The sequence below is a fragment of the Phoxinus phoxinus genome (assembly GCF_949152265.1).
Source record: "Phoxinus phoxinus genome assembly, chromosome: 4".
NCBI lineage: Eukaryota > Metazoa > Chordata > Actinopteri > Cypriniformes > Leuciscidae > Phoxinus > Phoxinus phoxinus.
In genome coordinates this window covers 43,267,835-43,285,334 of record NC_136879.1, presented here as the reverse complement: position 1 = coordinate 43,285,334, position 17,500 = coordinate 43,267,835, and the positions used below count along the sequence as shown (strand labels likewise).

The following is a 17,500-nucleotide window of genomic DNA, read 5'->3' as shown; positions in this document are numbered from 1 at the left end:
CCACACTCTCACGTGATTGGTTGAGTCACAAGTTGATTCAGTTCAGTTCAATAACATGTATGAAACCAGTTCAATTCACTACAGAAGACAATTCAGATCAAGTTGTTTTCATCCAATAGTGTCACTGCATTTTCTAATTGACGATGAATACGGCTCTTATCTAGCGAAACCATCGTCATTTCACAAATAAATAAACAAGTTTAAGTTTTATAAGCACAAGTGCTCGCCTTGCTCTGTTCTGTGATGCGCGTTCGTGACGTCACGTGATACGCAGTTACGCTGTAAAGGTCACGCTTAACGAGTCAGTGTTTACAGATGTGCGGAAGGAGGACCATACACACATATTCAAATGTGTTTGTGTCAGTTTATCGTTTAAAATGCCCATCTCGTGTGTGTATCCTGGTGTTGGAATATTAAAAAGCCTAAAAGAAAATTTTCGTCAGGACAGAATTTTGGACTCTTCACAGAAGCGAGACCTTTACAGCGTAACTGCGTATTACGTGACGTCACGAACGCGCATCACAGAACAGAGCAAGGCGAGCGCTTGTGCTTATAAAACTTAAACTTGTTTATTTATGTTTGAAATGACGATGGTTTCGCTAGATAAGACCCGTATTCATCGTCTGGTGTCGTTTAAAGCCCGTTGAAGCGGCGCTGACACCGTCATCTGGACCTTGACCCGTTTGGGGCCCATTGACGTCCATTATATGGAGAAATGTGTTCATCAAAAACCTTCATTTCTTTTCCACTGAAGAAAGAAAGACATGGACATCTGGGATGACATCGGGTGAGTAAATTATCAGCAACAGTTTTTTTTTAAAGTGAACTAATCCTTTAAAGGAGGATAGCGTGAGAATTAGGATGATGGAAATGAAAGCATCGTAGAGTCACAGAGTTTCTCTGTCAAACTACCAGTGACTTTATACACCAGAAGTGCACTATAGTTCATCAACATTACCTCTCCGGGACGCTTCTGTGTGCTGAACTTCTGCAGAAAACACACAGAAAGAGAAATAAATCAGACATGACCAGATCAGAACTGCGATTTCTAACGTCTAACGTTATGTATTTAGTATGTAACCTAACGTCTATGTATCTAGCGTTCTCTCTCTCTCTCTCTCTCATACATACATACATACATAATATATATATATGTGTTTATGTTAGCATATTTGTGTGTAACGTTAGATTAGTAATCATAGATCTCTCTCACCGGTGTCCGTCCTCGCGCTGCGCCTGCGTCTGTATAGTAGGAGCCATAGGGGGAGAAAATAAACGCGTTTTCTCCACAAAAACAATTAATATACAGCGAATAAAGAGTTCAAATCTGCTTATCGACACAAACAACAGGAACGCGCGCGCCTGCGTGCGAATGAGTGACTGACTTCCGCCCCGCAGAGTCACTGCAGGACCCCGCGCGCGGGAGGAGGAGCTGCCCCGCTCACCGCCTGAATCAAACTCGCCGCTTCACTGGCAAATTACTCAAACTCTGTTCATGTATATCCACGCATTTCTTTACGTATATAATTATGCATATTTAACTATTTATTAATGTCGTATAGTTATATCAACAGAGGTGTTTTGTTTTAATTGTGTACATTCATGTGAACACGGAGGCCCAAACCTGCAAAAAATGTGTATAGTATTCTTAATATATATATTTTTTTATAATTTGTTATAATAATTATTTTATATTAAAATCGTCAAATAAAAAAATAATTAAAATACTATTAAAAAAATATTTTTTAATATAAAAAATGTTAAATAATAATTTATTATTATTTAACAATTTAAATATGAAACGTTAGTATTATTTTATATTCAAGATGTTAAATAATAATAAGAAAATAAGAAACAATTATATCATAATAAATTTTAATATAGTATTCTTTACTGTTATTTAATAATGTATCATTATTATTATTATATATTCAAATAGTTAAATAACACATTATGATTATTATTATTTAACAATTGAAATATATTTTTATACTCAAATGGTTAAATAAAACTATAATAAAAATGCACTTTTATATAGTATTCTTTAATATTTTTAATAATGTATTATTTTATATTCAAATACACACATTATTATTATTATAATTTTTTATTAACAATTTAAATATAAAATATTTGTATTATTTTATATTCAAATGATTAAATAATACAAAATAATAATTAATTTGTATACAGTATTTCATATTTTCAATATGTTATCATTATTTTATATTTAAATATGATAAACATTATAATTTAACAATTTAAATATAAAACATTAGTATTATTTTTATATTCAAATGATAATAAAATAATAACGAACAATTATAAATAAGTGAAAAAATGAGAGAGGAACACAATAATAACAGGAAAACAAATAATTTAATAAATGACTTGACAAAACAAACATAATGTGTAATTAAAATCATTCTTCAGTTCTTGCACATGATGAGATGTTGGTTTTTAATTCATTACACATGATTCAACAAAACAAGTTTAAGTTTAATAACTTCTGTGATAACCCGTTACGTTACTGTCATGCGTGATACATGAGAATATATGATAATAATAATAATGATTTCTACGAAACCTCAGAGAAAACTCACAGCAAAACTGCTTTATTATCAGGCAAAAAGCAAAAAAGAAAGGACAAATTGGTACAAAAATAGAGAGCGTATAATCTGAGGATCTGCATCATCTCGAGACGTCAACGCTCTACAGTTTAAAGATGAAGTCGGCTCCAGAACCCGGATCTCCACGCTCGCATCGGTCGTTATTCTTCTGTTATTGCTGAGACTCTGAGATCAACTCTCTCTCTTCATCACGTGACATCACCGATGACCTCTGACCCTTCCCGTCCTGTGGGCACGCCCACGCCACGACATCACTTCCTCACGTCTGCATGTGCGCAGACAGATCGATTCTGCAGCGTCACAACAAGGTTATTAGTATAGAAATAACAGTAAATTATGCATAATTACATGCAACTAACCATCAACCAAACCCTAACCCTATAGTAAGTACATGTTGTTGCTTAATATTACTCAGTACTTACATATATGATTACAGTGTAACAATGACACCGTAAAATAAAGTGTAACCGGATAACGAGCCGTACAGTAAGCACATGTGGTTAGTTAATATTCCTCATTACTCTGAGCAAGAGCACATCCACATGACACTGACCTGCTCAACACATAGAGGAACTGATCCGGATCATCTGCAAACTCCCTGCAAACACAACACATCATCTTCATCATCATCTTCATCTTCATCATCATCATCTTCATCATGACTCAGTCTCTGCCTCGACTCACCCGGAGCCCCAGTGATAGAAGACTCTGTCCTGATAGTACAGACACAGGAACAGCCACACACTGATGGTCTCCAGCCAGAAGATCACGAAGAGGAACCAGACAGAAGAGAGCAGCAGCTCACACACCATCCCGAGACCTGAGGACAACATCAGCATAACATCATCATGGAACAAGTCCAAAAATTACAAAAAGTCAAAATTATGACAGACATGCCAAATTGAAAGTATGATATGAAAAAGTGAAAAAAAATTTTTTTTGTAAAAATTATGACAAAAAGTTAAAAAATTATGACAGACATGCCAAATTGAAATTATGATATGCAAAAGTCCAAAAAAATTACAGTCAAAAGTATGACAAAAAGTCAAAATTATGAGAAAGTCAAAATTATTGCAGACATACTAAGTTGAAATTATATGAAAAAGTAAAAAAAAAAAAAAAAAGTCAAAATTATGAGAAAGTCAAAATTGATGCAGACATACTAAGTTGAAATTATGATAAGAAAAAGTTCAAAAAATGATAGTCAAAATTATGATATGAAAAAGTTCAAAAAATGATAGTCAAAATTATGATATGAAAAAGTTCAAAAAATGATTGTCAAAATTATGATATGAAAAAGTTAAAAAAAAATGAGTCAAAATTATGATATGAAAAAGTAAAAAAAAATGATAGTCAAAATTATGATATGAAAAAGTTCAAAAAAATGATAGTCAAAATTATGATATGAAAAAGTTCAAAAAATGATAGTCAAAATTATGATATGAAAAAGTTCAAAAAAAATGAGTCAAAATTATGATATGAAAAAGTAAAAAAAAATGATAGTCAAAATTATGATATGAAAAAGTTCAAAAAAATGATAGTCAAAATTATGATATGAAAAAGTTCAAAAAATGATAGTCAAAATTATGATATGAAAAAGTTCAAAAAATGATAGTCAAAATTATATGAAAAAGTTCAAAAAATGATAGTCAAAATTATGATATGAAAAAGTTCAAAAAATGATAGTCAAAATTATGATATGAAAAAGTTAAAAAAAAATGAGTCAAAATTATGATATGAAAAAGTAAAAAAAAATGATAGTCAAAATTATGATATGAAAAAGTTCAAAAAAATTATAGTCAAAATTATGATATGAAAAAGTTCAAAAAATGATAGTCAAAATTATGATATGAAAAAGTTCAAAAAATGATAGTCAAAATTATGATATGAAAAAGTTCAAAAAATGATAGTCAAAATTATGATATGAAAAAGTTCAAAAAATGATAGTCAAAATTATGATATGAAAAAGTTCAAAAAATGATAGTCAAAATTATGATATGAAAAAGTAAAAAAAAATGATAGTCAAAATTATGATATGAAAAAGTTCAAAAAATGATTGTCAAAATTATGATATGAAAAAGTAAAAAAAAAATGAGTCAAAATTATGATATGAAAAAGTAAAAAAAAATGATAGTCAAAATTATGATATGAAAAAGTTCAAAAAAATGATAGTCAAAATTATGATATGAAAAAGTTCAAAAAATGATTGTCAAAATTATGATATGAAAAAGTTCAAAAAAAGATAGTCAAAATTATATGAAAAAGTTCAAAAAAGATAGTCAAAATTATATGAAAAAGTTCAAAAAATGATAGTCAAAATTATGATATGAAAAAGTTCAAAAAATGATAGTCAAAATTATGATATGAAAAAGTTCAAAAAATGATAGTCAAAATTATGATATGAAAAAGTTCAAAAAATGATAGTCAAAATTATGATATGAAAAAGTTAAAAAAAAATGAGTCAAAATTATGATATGAAAAAGTAAAAAAAAATGATAGTCAAAATTATGATATGAAAAAGTAAAAAAAAATGATAGTCAAAATTATGATATGAAAAAGTTCAAAAAATGATAGTCAAAATTATGATATGAAAAAGTTCAAAAAATGATAGTCAAAATTATGATATGAAAAAGTTCAAAAAATGATAGTCAAAATTATGATATGAAAAAGTAAAAAAAAATGAGAAAAAGTCAAAAATTATGAGAAAAAGTCTTAATTATTGAAGGCATATACTAAGTTGAAATTATATGAAAAAGTAAAAGTCAAAGTGATGGCAGACATACCAAGTTGAAATTCTGACTAAAAGTCAAAAAGTGTAATGTAGAAAGCAGTATATTAATGTGTGTATCTGGAGCATGAGTATAGAAAGCCTCTCTCCAGCTCTTCAACAGATCAACTCTTGCCGACCTAACCCACTGCAGTTATGACTCCTCTTCCCACCGCACTGGATCCAGCCACAGAAAGCCTGCCAGTCGGCTCTGCGTGGAAGAAGGGCTTTTCACTGCTGTACGAGAACGCTCCAGCTTTACTGCATCTCTGTTCAGCGCTCTACAACATTCATCAGCTCTGGTCCAGTGGGTTCAACAGCAGATCTTTCTGTTCGGCTCTGTGCAACACTGGTTTGGTTCTGATACACTTGCTCGGATGTCTGGAAGATGTTGACGCTGGACTCCAACAGCAGCCGGTCCAGAGTCCGTGAAGATGAAGCCGGTCGCTCTCCATTTTAAGAACGAAAGAAGCCGATATAACACATGCTTGTTATATCATTGACTCTGTGGGTTATTGATTTCAACCAACGTCCATGGAACTCCTTAGCCAAGTTGTGTACAGTATGTAACTGTATGAATGCTATATAATGGCTGACTATGATGAATTGAGGAAAATTGAACTATTCCGGATCATTCGCACAAAAGTCTGTGTAATGCTTCACAAATCAGTTGTATTCAAACCATACAATGCAAAAATAAAAAATTGAAACCAGACGTTCATTTGTCATTTTTTCCCTGTATACTTCATCAATAGATAGTTTTGTTAAAGTATGACTTCATAAACAATCTTTTGAATGAATGAAATCTATCCGGTCTGAAATTTTGACATGAAAAAGACCAAAGTCAAAATTATGACAAAAAGACAAAATTATGGCAGACATACCAAGTTGAAAGTGTGAAAGAAGAAGTAAAGAAAGTTAAAAGAATGATAAAAAGTCAAAATTATGACAAAAAGTTTTGATTCAAAAAAGTTTAAAAAATGACAGTCAAAAAGTATAACAAAAGTCTAAATTATGACATACCAATTTGAAATTATGATATGAAAAAGTCAAAAGTTTAACAAAAAATCAAAATTATGACATACATACCAAGTTGAAATTCTGATATTAAAAAGTCCAAAAAATGACATTCAAAATTACGACAAAAAGTCAAAATTATGACAGACAAACCAATTTGAAATTATGATATGAAAAGGTCAAAAAATGACAAGTCAAAATGATGACAGACAAACTAAATTGAAATTATGCCATGAAAAAAAAGGCCAACAAATGACAAAAAGTAAAAATTGACAAAAGTCGTCATCACCATCACTGATCACCATCATCATCATCATCATGCTTTGGTAAAGTATAATTATGACGTTAATAAATAGAAATAAGTAACGACAAATTATGACATAATTATGATGACGTAGTAAGTCATAATAAGAAAATGAAATGACATACAAAGTCCAAATGTAAGACACAAGCAAAATCTAAATGATATAAAGTCATAATTCTGACATACCAAGTTATTAATAAATGAAAAGGAATTTTCACGAAATAACGTTAATGACTTAGTATGTCATAATTTCCACTTTTTATCACGATTCGCAAAAGCACGGGTTTTTTTCTTATGTTGCGGTAATGGGATTCAATAGATCACAGACTCACAGTGTCACAAATGAACCACTAATAATTTTAATAAATGTATTGACCGATTCATAAAGTTATTGAGCGACTGACCTGTTTGTGGACTGAATCCTGCTAGCGAATCGACAGACTGTCAGTCAGTCAGTATCAGCTGAAAACCAGAGACACCCACACACACTTACGTTAATCTGATCTATTAATTAATTAAACAAACACATTTAACAGTGAAATGCTGGAACAGTTTGCAGTTAATCTGATCACGAAAAAACGCCACTTCCGGTCATACGCTTGTTGTGTTGTTCTGTTCTGTGTAGCATAGAATAAAAGTCCTCATGAACCCGCATAAAGCCAGAGCAGTTTAAGATGAAGAATCGTTTCACATATATATATATATATTTTTTACATTTCAAAACAAAACACTAAATATTAATAATGTAACCCAGATCTGCTGAAGAGATGCTGAAACCCCTGATTACAGATAAAATAATTAACAAAAAAATATTTAATTCGGAGATTTTTATTAATTAATACCAGATAAACACCAATCGTTCTAAAAATAATAATCCTACAGTCTTTGTTAAACTGTGAAAAGCGTCCGTTGTTATTATTATTATTAATGCCACGAAGACATACAATTATTTCATAAAAGTATTAATTGTTTTAGAATTAATTTTTTATAAAAAATACATTTATATTTCAATTTTAATTTCCATCAAATAAATGTAATATATTTAATAAATATTGTTTTAACGAAAAGTCTGCCCCGGACGTTTCTCCGCCGTGAACAGGAAGTGAAGTCACCGCCACAGTAGCGCTGGGATTGTGTGAGTTAGCTCGAGTTAAAGCGACTTTATTGATTAAAGTTAATTTATTAAAGTGATTTTATCCATCACGGATAATGTATTAAAGCGTTATTTACAGTTCAGAAGCGACGCGGTGTCACCAGAAGCCGCGGCGCGCGTTCACGACGCCTTTTTCTTCAAGATACAGGTTCGTGTGTCTTACTTATATTTATAATTCTATATCTTCAAAAACAGTTCACATTTTGGACATGTAACCCAAATAATACTATAGTATTCTTACGATGTACTGCGACTAGCATGTAAATACCATGAATATGGTATAATTATTAAGTAGTAGTTTACTGTGAGAGTGTGTCTTTCATATTGTTCACTAAGTCTCACAGATGCCATTAGTAGCCAAGTTCTTTTATTCTTTTTTATTTATCTATTAATCTATCAGTTTAATTAAATTGAATAAATACACATAGAATAAATAACATTTATATATAACTATTAGTATTCCTTTTCAAAACAGAGTATTTTCAGTGTTCAGTCTGATTTTGTGTGTGTGTGTGTGTGTGTGTGTGAGAGAGAGAGAGAGGGAGGGAGGGAGGGAGGGAGGGAGGGAGGGAGGGAGGGAGTGTGTGTGTGTGTGTGTGTAGAGGGGAAAATTATTTACCTCACTCTGTTTTTTTTTCTGTTTTCTCCACAGATTCAAAACATGTTCTGGACGTGATCGTTGTGTCACTCTTTTCTGGATGGACTTAAAGTCTCCCGAATGCTAATTTGCGAAAAAGGACGTTCAGCGAATGTTAAAATGACTCCCATCTGACGTCTGTAGCCTCTCACTAGTCACCGAAAGACTAAAAAAAACTTGAAGACATTATGTCTCTGCCTGAGGAAGCAGGGGATCGTGGGAAAGAGCGCGAGCGCGGAGCCCGTCCGAAAGTGCGTCAGAGCCGCTCTGAGGAGAGAAGAGACGGCGGGAGGAGAAAATCCGGGAGAGGGAAGAAGAAAAGCCACCCATCGCACGACCTGACGTCCGAGCGGCCCGTTAGCGACGGCTTCGAGTACGGGGATCTTCTGAACGAGTCCAGCGAGGGCGGCTCGTCCTCTCCGGTGCGGGAGCACAGAAGACGCCAAGTTCTAGGATCGTCCGGATCCCTGTTACCCGAACGGGTTTCCGCTAAGCTATCGCTCGGTTCGCCCGATCTCAGCAGCGACTCGGACAGCAAGTCGTCCGGAAGCAGTCGGACTCTCCGACAGAAGATCCAGGACGCGGTTGGCCAGTGTTTCCCGATCAAGACCCACACACAAGTCCTATCGCACTCACCTTCCTCGCGCCGCAAGATCCACATTAGCGAGCTCATGCTGGACAGCTGCCCGTTCCCCGCCGGATCCGATTTGGCTCAAAAGTGGTACCTTATTAAGCAGCACACGGCTCCTATTTCACAAGCGCCTGTTTTGGATTCCGTCGCTCCTGTTACGTTGGTGACGCCGGTCGAGGACGAGGATGATCGCTTACGGGAGCGACGACGGATTAGCATCGAGCAGGGAGTCGAACCGCCTCCGAACGCACAAATCCACACATTCGAGGTAACTGCACAAATCAATCCTCTATACAAACTTGGACCTAAGCTAGCTCACGGGATGAACGAGCTAGCCGGAGACGAGCGCGCCACACTCCACCAGCTTCTCCTGCAGAGTTGTTTGGACACATTGGATGAGGTCGCGGCGTCAACTGCGGCGTCTGATTTCGACTTGGGCGCCGCGGCGGCGTCACCATCATCCCAAGTCCAACCGGACTCTCCTAACTCGCAGGATATACAACATCGGATTCACACTCAAATCGACTACATCCACTGTCTAGTCCCGGATTTGCTTCGGATCACAAACCTTCCCTGCTACTGGGGCGTAATGGATCGTTACCAAGCGGAGAATCTTCTGGAAGCCAAACCTGAAGGCACGTTCTTGCTACGCGATTCGGCGCAGGAAGACTACCTCTTCTCTGTTAGCTTCCGACGCTACGGCCGCTCGCTACACGCGCGAATCGAGCAGTGGAACCACAACTTTAGCTTCGACGTGCACGACCCTAGCGTCTTCCACGCGACCACCGTCACCGGCCTCCTCGAGCACTACAAGGATCCCAACTCCTGCATGTTCTTCGAGCCGCTGCTCTCGAACCCCATCAACCGGACACAGCCCTTTAGCCTGCAGCACATCTGCCGCGCCGCCATTAGCAGCTGCACCACGTACGACGGCATCAATGCACTGCCGCTTCCCAACGCGCTCAAGGAGCACCTGAAGGAGTACCATTACAAGCAGCGTGTGCGTATTCGCAGACTGGACACGTGGTGGGAGTGACGTAGCGAACTGTCTCAGGTTACGCAGGCGGGAAACAAGACCAGAAGTGCCACTACTCCGCGTTCCACGACAAATTCGCCGGTTCTTACCGCTGCACTCTACACTAGCGCTGCACAATTAATCGCAATTTACATGAAATCGCACTGTCAAGACCACTATTGTCAATACGATTGACAGCTAGCATACAGTTTGGATTGGCGGTATGGTTCTGTTCTGGACAAGAACTCCCTGTGCATCCATGCAGCCTAGCATGAATAAAAGCAGCAATAACCCCCCTTAGGGTAAACACAACAGACCCAACATGAATTAATTGCAGATTAATTCATTAATTAATAAAGATTTTTAATGTACAACATAATTGAGAATTTAGTCTGATTCAAAGGGGAATCAGAATGCCAAATCCTGACTGACGAGAGGAGAAGCTGGGGAGGGAGGAGGGTAATTAGCTCCTGAGAAACGCGATAGCTACTGATAACACTGAAGGAGCTTATTTATGAATACAGTGATGGGCGCTGGATTCCTATAGGTAGACGTGGATCAGCTGAGAGCTTGACTAACGTGACCTGCCTGAACTGACTTGATTTAAACCGATTTGGCCTATCACGATTATGAAATCGCAAAGGTTGCGATTATTTTTTATGTGCAGCTTGTCAGTGATGTACGGCTCAGTAAACGCTGCTCACTCTGAAAGCACTGCGAGTTTGAGTCGCTTATAACGTACATTTAAAAAAGCAACACGTACGCGTCAAACATCTTTCCAGACATGAGAAGCATTTGTGAACTTCTTATCCAACAAGACAACATTTAATAACATGCTTTTACTCCAAACTCACTTCATAACGAGTTGAGCTCCTCCTTCTGTGAGATGATGTGCTTCTTCCACAGAATAAGGCAGTCGTGTGTTTATTTGTCATGTTCAATCAAATTCTGATTACTCAGCTACAGCGATGATGCCCATAGGGATTTCCTGGAATGATGTGTGTTATGGGGCATATTTTGGTGTGTGTGTGTGTGTGTGTGAGACGCCCTCTGGTGTTCAGATGGAGCGTTTCCTACCGATCAGCCGCTGCACTGACAACTGCGCATAAAATAATCGCAGCGTGCGGTTTCATTGCGATTAATCGTGCAGCCCTACTCTCACCTCTAGAGGACTGGTGTGAAGACGTGAGTGCCTTTCTGATGCTACTAATTTCTCGAGGTTTGAAATGCTGTTAGCTCATGGTCATGACGTTGGCGTGCTGCCGCCACAGGGTTCACTGCATCAGCACTGGAGCGATTAACTGAGTAACACTGCACTGAATCTGCAAGCGTTCGTTATTTTAGAAGATTTCTCCTTTTTATCAGGACAAGTGTCCCTTTTGGGAGTTAAGGCACATTCACACCAAGAATGATAACTATAACGATGACTAAAGACAATGACTATAAAGTTTACAATAACAAATAATGATTACTATCATTAAGGCTATGTTTACACGGAAACGATCTGAAGAGAAAATGCAAAAGTGGCGTTGCGTTATTACTTTTTATTCTGCGTTTAGACGAGCGTTATGGGGGGGAAATCTGCGTGCATATGGTGACGCAAAAGTGTGTGGGATTGGATGTAGTGTGCACTCCAGGCGGCTAGGTGGCGATGTGGAGCACTGAAAGTGAAAGAGACGCTGACACAGTTTGTCATGTTTAATATGGTAAAGCTGTTGTTTTAACCCTCGGTGCTCTTCGCGTGTCGCTCAAAAATTACAGTTTTTTTTTTCAATGAAATTAATGCTATATTTTAGTTTGATAATGTTTTGTTATTTTCCTGAACTGGCGCATGCCTGTGACGTAAACGCGTACGCGACGCCTTCCCTGTCTAGCAGACTTTTGCGTTTTTACCGTTTTTACCCTTTAGACGGGAACGCGACGGTGGACAATTTTTAAGATTTCCACTCTGGAGGGTGGTTTCACTATTTTGCGTTTTTAAGCCCCAAAAACGCCGTCGCCGTGTAAACGAAAGGCACATCCGATAAAATATTTGTACGTTTTCACCCGCGAGCGTTCTCGTGTAAACAGGGCCTAAATGCTTTAAATTCTGATTGGCTGTCGATGTTTTAATCGTTTATCAGCTGGAAAGAAATCGTTCCTCTGTGCCGTTGTAGTTGCGGTGTGGAAATTCTCTTCGATTTTAGATTTGGAGCGATCATTAAAACTTTATAGTTATAGTAGTTATTATCGCTATAGTTATCGTTCTTTAATGCACAAGGTTTGTTCTTTTTTTTGTTTTTTCTCTGTGGTGAGTGAACCTGTACTGTAGTGTGTGGTATTTAAAAAAAACATTTAAGTTTTACAGAGGCATATATTGAACTGTTTCTTGTCTTCGTAAAACATCAGAACTTTTGTAGAGTCGCTCATTCCTGGCAAATTCACGCGGGCCAGAAGAACCCGAAGTCTCGCAGGTAGTTCAAGCCACTGCATGCTAAAGTTACACTGGAAAACTGGTGCTAATGTTCATCTGGATTGGCTTCTAATGCAGTTCTAGACCAGATTGAATGGAGAATAATACAGGTAACGCACCATCTCAGTATCATCTCTGTCTCTTGAGCTCGGTTTGCCAATGTACTCTCGCCTGAAATGCATGTTTGACTCAATAAATGCTCAGTTACTCACAGCACACTTATCAAAGACAGATGGGCATTTGACCTGTGGTGTATTATCCAAGAACAGATATCCGTACCAATTCTTGAGCTTGTAGACCAGTAGAATAGACCAAATCCACAGTTCTGCTTCTCTTAGATGACAGGTTCTCATTCTTTCCAGCTGGACGCCATTCATTCATTCATTCATTCCACTTCATTACTTCTTGTTTTTAATGTTCATTCACTGTATGCATCACATTTTAATTCCTCTCTAATGCAGTCAATACATACGAATGTAAATCACCCCATGTTAGAACTACTTATAGAGGCCATTGTCTACCATGTTTCATAACCTCAAACATTCTTAACTATTGAAAAAACGTGACCGCTCGCACAAGTGAATCTATTTAAAAACTATTCGAGAACTCTATTAAATTGGAGCATTGAGTTTTAAAGGGCCCAACTTTTATGTATCTACAATAAACCGCAGTGTTATTGAGATCTCACAAGAAAGTGATGGGAATAAAGTTAAACAACCATTTAATTTATGATGTTAACGAGCCGTTTCTGTAGGGAATCTTTTTCTTTTTTTTTACATGTAGACGTGTCTTGCTGGTCAAGTCTGGATTGATGTGAAAACAGTCAGTGCGTTTTGCTTTGTCGACATTTTACCGTGATTTCCAGAGGACCATCATGAATGTTACAAACTTTTGTTCTTTAAGCAGCAGCTTGCCTCTCTCTCTCTTTCTTTTTTTTTTTTTTACATTGATATTTATTTTCTATTTAAGGCTTGCCTAATATGCTTAACATTTTTCAAATGTATTTCTGATGTATTAAAGCCATGTGTGAATAATTTTATTGGTGTGTACGGTGTTACAAAAGCACATATTAATAAACTATGTTGTATCTTTTATGACTTTCTAGTGTTGTTTTTGCCTTTTCTGTTTACCTGAAATAATATTTATATATTAATGTACGTGTATATGTATAAATATGAATCGTATGTGCACACACACACACACACACACACATATATATATATAGGCCTATAAATATACAGTAGTCAACAAAGAAAGTTCATCAAGGTTGTCCTAAGACAAGAACAGGTATTGTTCAAAATGTATGTATAACTTGATAAAAAGTTTGGTTAAAAAGGTTAAATATTTAACTGAGAATAATGAGTACAATCAAATGCTAAAAATCTACATTTATACATTTATTTGGCACTTGAATAATATTTATTGTTGTTGAGGGCTTATATAAGAATAGTTCTAAATAAATAAATATATGTATATATATATATATATATATATATATATATATATATATGAGAATGAGCGCAAACAAATGAAAATGAAATAAAATTACATTATAAATTTGTTGCTTTAATATTTATCGTTGAGGGCTTTTATTTTTAATTATTCTCATATATGTATATCATATGTGTGTGTTTGTGTACATTTATGTGCATTTAAAATTAGTTTGGTGCTTTAATAATATATATCGTCGTTGTCGAGGGCTTTTATTTTGAAGTGCGGCTGCCGCGGCCGCCATGTTCCTCTCCGGTTGCTGTGATGGAGACGAGGCGCTTTGGATTTTAAACTTTCTGTTTTAAATTTGAAAAAAATCATGCGAAATACTCAATATCAGACATAAAGCATCAGGGCTATACAATCACAAGATGTTTTAAAAACACTGCAGACCTGAGGGTGTAGGCTTAGCGAACAGGTGAGGATTAAACTAATCGCGTTATATGATTAATAATTATTGGAATGATTGTATTTAATATTAACGTTAGTTATTCTCGTTGTTTAACTTCCGCAGAGTAACGTTATTTACTCATAACGTACTCTTTATTTAACGTTAGTCGTTTATTGTACTGTGTTAGCGTAGCATGTGTTTTTGTTAGACATAATAAGAGTATAAGTTAACTAAAGCCCTGTTTATATCTGCGTTTAACGTTAACGTTTATGTTTATTAACAAAGAGCATCGATTCAACCGTTTTTCTGTTGTAAACACAAATACCTCTATGTTGATGCTATGACGTGTTTAGTTACTAAGCAGTAATTTCAGTGGTAATTAAATGCTATTTGAGGAACGTGCTGTGTTTTCTAAAGTTTTAATTTGAAGTAATTTTGTGAGATTAATTATAGGCCCGTGCCCGCCCCAGTGCGCGCGCTCCTGTCACGCCGCCGCCGTCGCCATGGCGACCACGGGACTGCGCATCGGAGATCAGCTGGTGCTGGAGGAAGACTATGATGAAAACTACATCCCTTCTGAACAAGGTTATTAAACTATTATAAACTAAATCCAATGATTTTCAGGCATTGAGTGAATGTTCTGATTGCTGTACATAATACAGCATCTCTCTTTTTGCATTGTGACATTATTTTCATGACAATTAAGAACAAATGCTCATCAGAAATATATTTCTGGTTGGAGTTTGTCTATAATTCTCATAGTGTCATACAGTCTTGAACAGGGTCAACTCAAACTGAAATGAAAACAATAATAAAAAAAAAATGTTCATTCCGTGAAACCAAATAACTGGATTAGAAAATATAAAAAGACTTGCCTAGTATTTATACTCATCGTTACACCGTTAGTCAACGTTATATCGCAATAGTCATCTTTACAATAAACGTTATATTGTTATAGTCAACGACGTTAAATCACCATAGTCATTGTTATATCGTTATAGTCACTAACTATAATCGTTATTGTTACAGTCAACGTTATAGTCATCATTATATAATTTGTCAACATTATATAGTTATAGTCATTGTTATATCGTTATTGTTACAGTCAACATTATAGTCATCATTATATTGTTAGTTAGCGTTATATTGTTATGGTCAACTTTATATCGCTAGATATAACAATGACTATGTAACGTTGACTATAGCAATGACTAGCCTATAACGATGACGATAACGATATAACAATGTCAAAGTTATAGTGGATGAATATAGTAGAACTTCATCTTCTTTATGTATATAGTTTCTTTTGATATAAAATTTGACACGTTATTGATCTTGACAGACTCAGTCTTCATGTATTTAATAATTAATATTAAACGGGTTAAAGGCCCGTTCTCACCAAGACTGATAATTATAACGATAACTAGATCAGTTATTACTATACAAGTTATTTTGATTGATCAAGATTATGAGCCACAGGAATTGATGTGCACCGATAAAAAATTATTTTAGTGTTATATTAAACACTGCAATATTCCATAAAAAAAGCACAAATTTTCCGTTTTGATTTGATAGTGACTGTGTGTGTGTGCGTGTGTGTGTGTGTGTGTGTGTGTGTGTGTGTGTGTGTCAGAGATCCACGAGTACGCCGCCGAGATCGGCATCGACCCGCAGCGGGAGCCGGAGCTGCTGTGGTTGGCCAGAGAGGGGATGGTGGCGCCGCTGCCCGACGAGTGGAAGCCATGGTAACACACACTTCCACGATAACACACACACTGATTCACACGGGCTGCATTTACACTGCAACTCTTAATGCACAGATCCGATCTTTTGGCCATATCCGATTTTTGTCCCTCCTGTTTACATTCACTTTAGACTGGACTGGAATCTGATATATGTGTTTACATTCATTTCCGCCCAAAATTATTTGTTTTAACTATGCACATGGTAGACCGGCCTCTATTTGAGTAACCTAATGAAGCTTGTTGGTTGGAGTGAGTGAGTGAGTGAGTGAGTGAGTGAGTGAGTGAGTGAGTGAGTGAGTGAGTGAGTGAGTGAGTGAGTGAGTCAGTGAGTGAGTGAGTGAGTCAGTGAGTGAGTGAGTGAGTGAGTCGGTGAGTGAGTGAGTGAGTCAGTGAGTGAGTGAGTGAGTCAGTGAGTGAGTGAGTGAGTCAGTGAGTGAGTGAGTGAGTGAGTGAGTGAGTGAGTCAGTGAGTGAGTCAGTGAGTGAGTGAGTGAGTCAGTGAGTGAGTGAGTGAGTGAGTGAGTGAGTGAGTGAGTGAGTGAGTGAGTCAGTGAGTGAGTGAGTCAGTGAGTGAGTGAGTGAGTCAGTGAGTGAGTGAGTGAGTGAGTCGGTGAGTGAGTGAGTGAGTCAGTGAGTGAGTGAGTGAGTCAGTGAGTGAGTGAGTGAGTCAGTGAGTGAGTGAGTGAGTGAGTGAGTGAGTCAGTGAGTGAGTCAGTGAGTGAGTGAGTGAGTCAGTGAGTCAGTGAGTGAGTGAGTGAGTGAGTGAGTCAGTGGGTGAGTGAGTGAGTGAGTGAGTGAGTCAGTGAGTGAGTGAGTGAGTCAGTCAGTCAGTGAGTGAGTGAGTGAGTCAGTCAGTGGGTGAGTGAGTGAGTCAGTGAGTGAGTGAGTCAGTCAGTCAGTGGGTGAGTGAGTTAGTGAGTGAGTGAGTGAGTCAGTAAGTGAGTGAGTCAGTGAGTGAGTGAGTGAGTGAGTGAGTCAGTCAGTGGGTGAGTGAGTGAGTGAGTGAGTGAGTGAGTGAGTCAGTCAGTGGGTGAGTGAGTGAGTGAGTGAGTGAGTGAGTCAGTGAGTGAGTGAGTGAGTCAGTGAGTGAGTGAGTCAGTCAGTGAGTGAGTGAGTGAGTGAGTGAGTGAGTGAGTGAGTCAGTCAGTGAGTCAGTGAGTGAGTGAGTCAGTGAGTGAGTCAGTGAGTCAGTGAGTGAGTCAGTGAGTGAGTCAGTGAGTGAGTGAGTGAGTCAGTGAGTGAGTGTGTCAGTGTGTGAGTGAGTGAGT

At 36.9% G+C, this 17,500-nt stretch overlaps 4 protein-coding genes and 1 long non-coding RNA gene across 6 annotated transcripts in view; 3 read left to right on the top strand and 2 right to left on the bottom strand.

Annotated features, from left to right (window-relative positions):
- The window catches only part of paf1 (PAF1 homolog, Paf1/RNA polymerase II complex component), an 11,727-nt gene extending 10,236 nt beyond the window's left edge, over positions 1–1,491 (bottom strand). The window contains exons 1-2 of the mRNA XM_079611092.1: positions 1,214–1,491; positions 959–988 (exon numbers count right to left, since the gene is read on the bottom strand). Coding sequence (XP_079467218.1) covers positions 959–988; positions 1,214–1,260 — 77 coding nt within the window. The 5' untranslated portion in view covers positions 1,261–1,491. The remainder of the gene's footprint in view (positions 1–958; positions 989–1,213) is intronic.
- The window catches only part of LOC306997685 (NLR family CARD domain-containing protein 3-like), a 377,651-nt gene that overhangs the window by 316,846 nt on the left and 43,305 nt on the right, over positions 1–17,500 (top strand). The window lies entirely within an intron of this gene.
- LOC306997713 lies at positions 2,316–7,361 on the bottom strand. The gene is made up of 4 exons (XR_013797435.1): positions 7,123–7,361; positions 3,315–3,450; positions 3,184–3,228; positions 2,316–2,920 (listed from the first exon to the last, which is right to left on the bottom strand). It is a non-coding gene; the product is annotated as an uncharacterized lncRNA (long non-coding RNA).
- socs9 (suppressor of cytokine signaling 9) lies at positions 7,810–13,693 on the top strand. 2 transcript variants are annotated; one of them, XM_079611094.1, is made up of 3 exons: positions 7,810–7,853; positions 7,951–8,019; positions 8,524–13,693. In XM_079611094.1, the coding sequence occupies exon 3, from the start codon at positions 8,697–8,699 to the stop codon at positions 10,173–10,175; it is 1,479 nt and encodes a 492-aa protein (XP_079467220.1). In that variant the 5' UTR covers positions 7,810–7,853; positions 7,951–8,019; positions 8,524–8,696; the 3' UTR covers positions 10,176–13,693. The 2 variants fall into 2 exon arrangements, with proteins under 2 accessions (XP_079467220.1, XP_079467219.1); XM_079611093.1 differs by having other exon boundaries at positions 7,810–8,019.
- Positions 14,317–17,500, top strand: part of cep164 (centrosomal protein 164) — a 23,764-nt gene continuing 20,580 nt past the window's right edge. Inside the window, exons 1-3 of the mRNA XM_079609753.1 lie at positions 14,317–14,515; positions 14,942–15,073; positions 16,122–16,233. Coding sequence (XP_079465879.1) covers positions 14,992–15,073; positions 16,122–16,233 — 194 coding nt within the window. The 5' untranslated portion in view covers positions 14,317–14,515; positions 14,942–14,991. The remainder of the gene's footprint in view (positions 14,516–14,941; positions 15,074–16,121; positions 16,234–17,500) is intronic.

Excerpts from the sequence above, each read along its gene's own strand:
- socs9 (XM_079611094.1), top strand. The coding sequence starts at position 8,697 with ATGTCTCTGCCTGAGGAAGCAGGGGATCGTGGGAAAGAGCGCGAGCGC.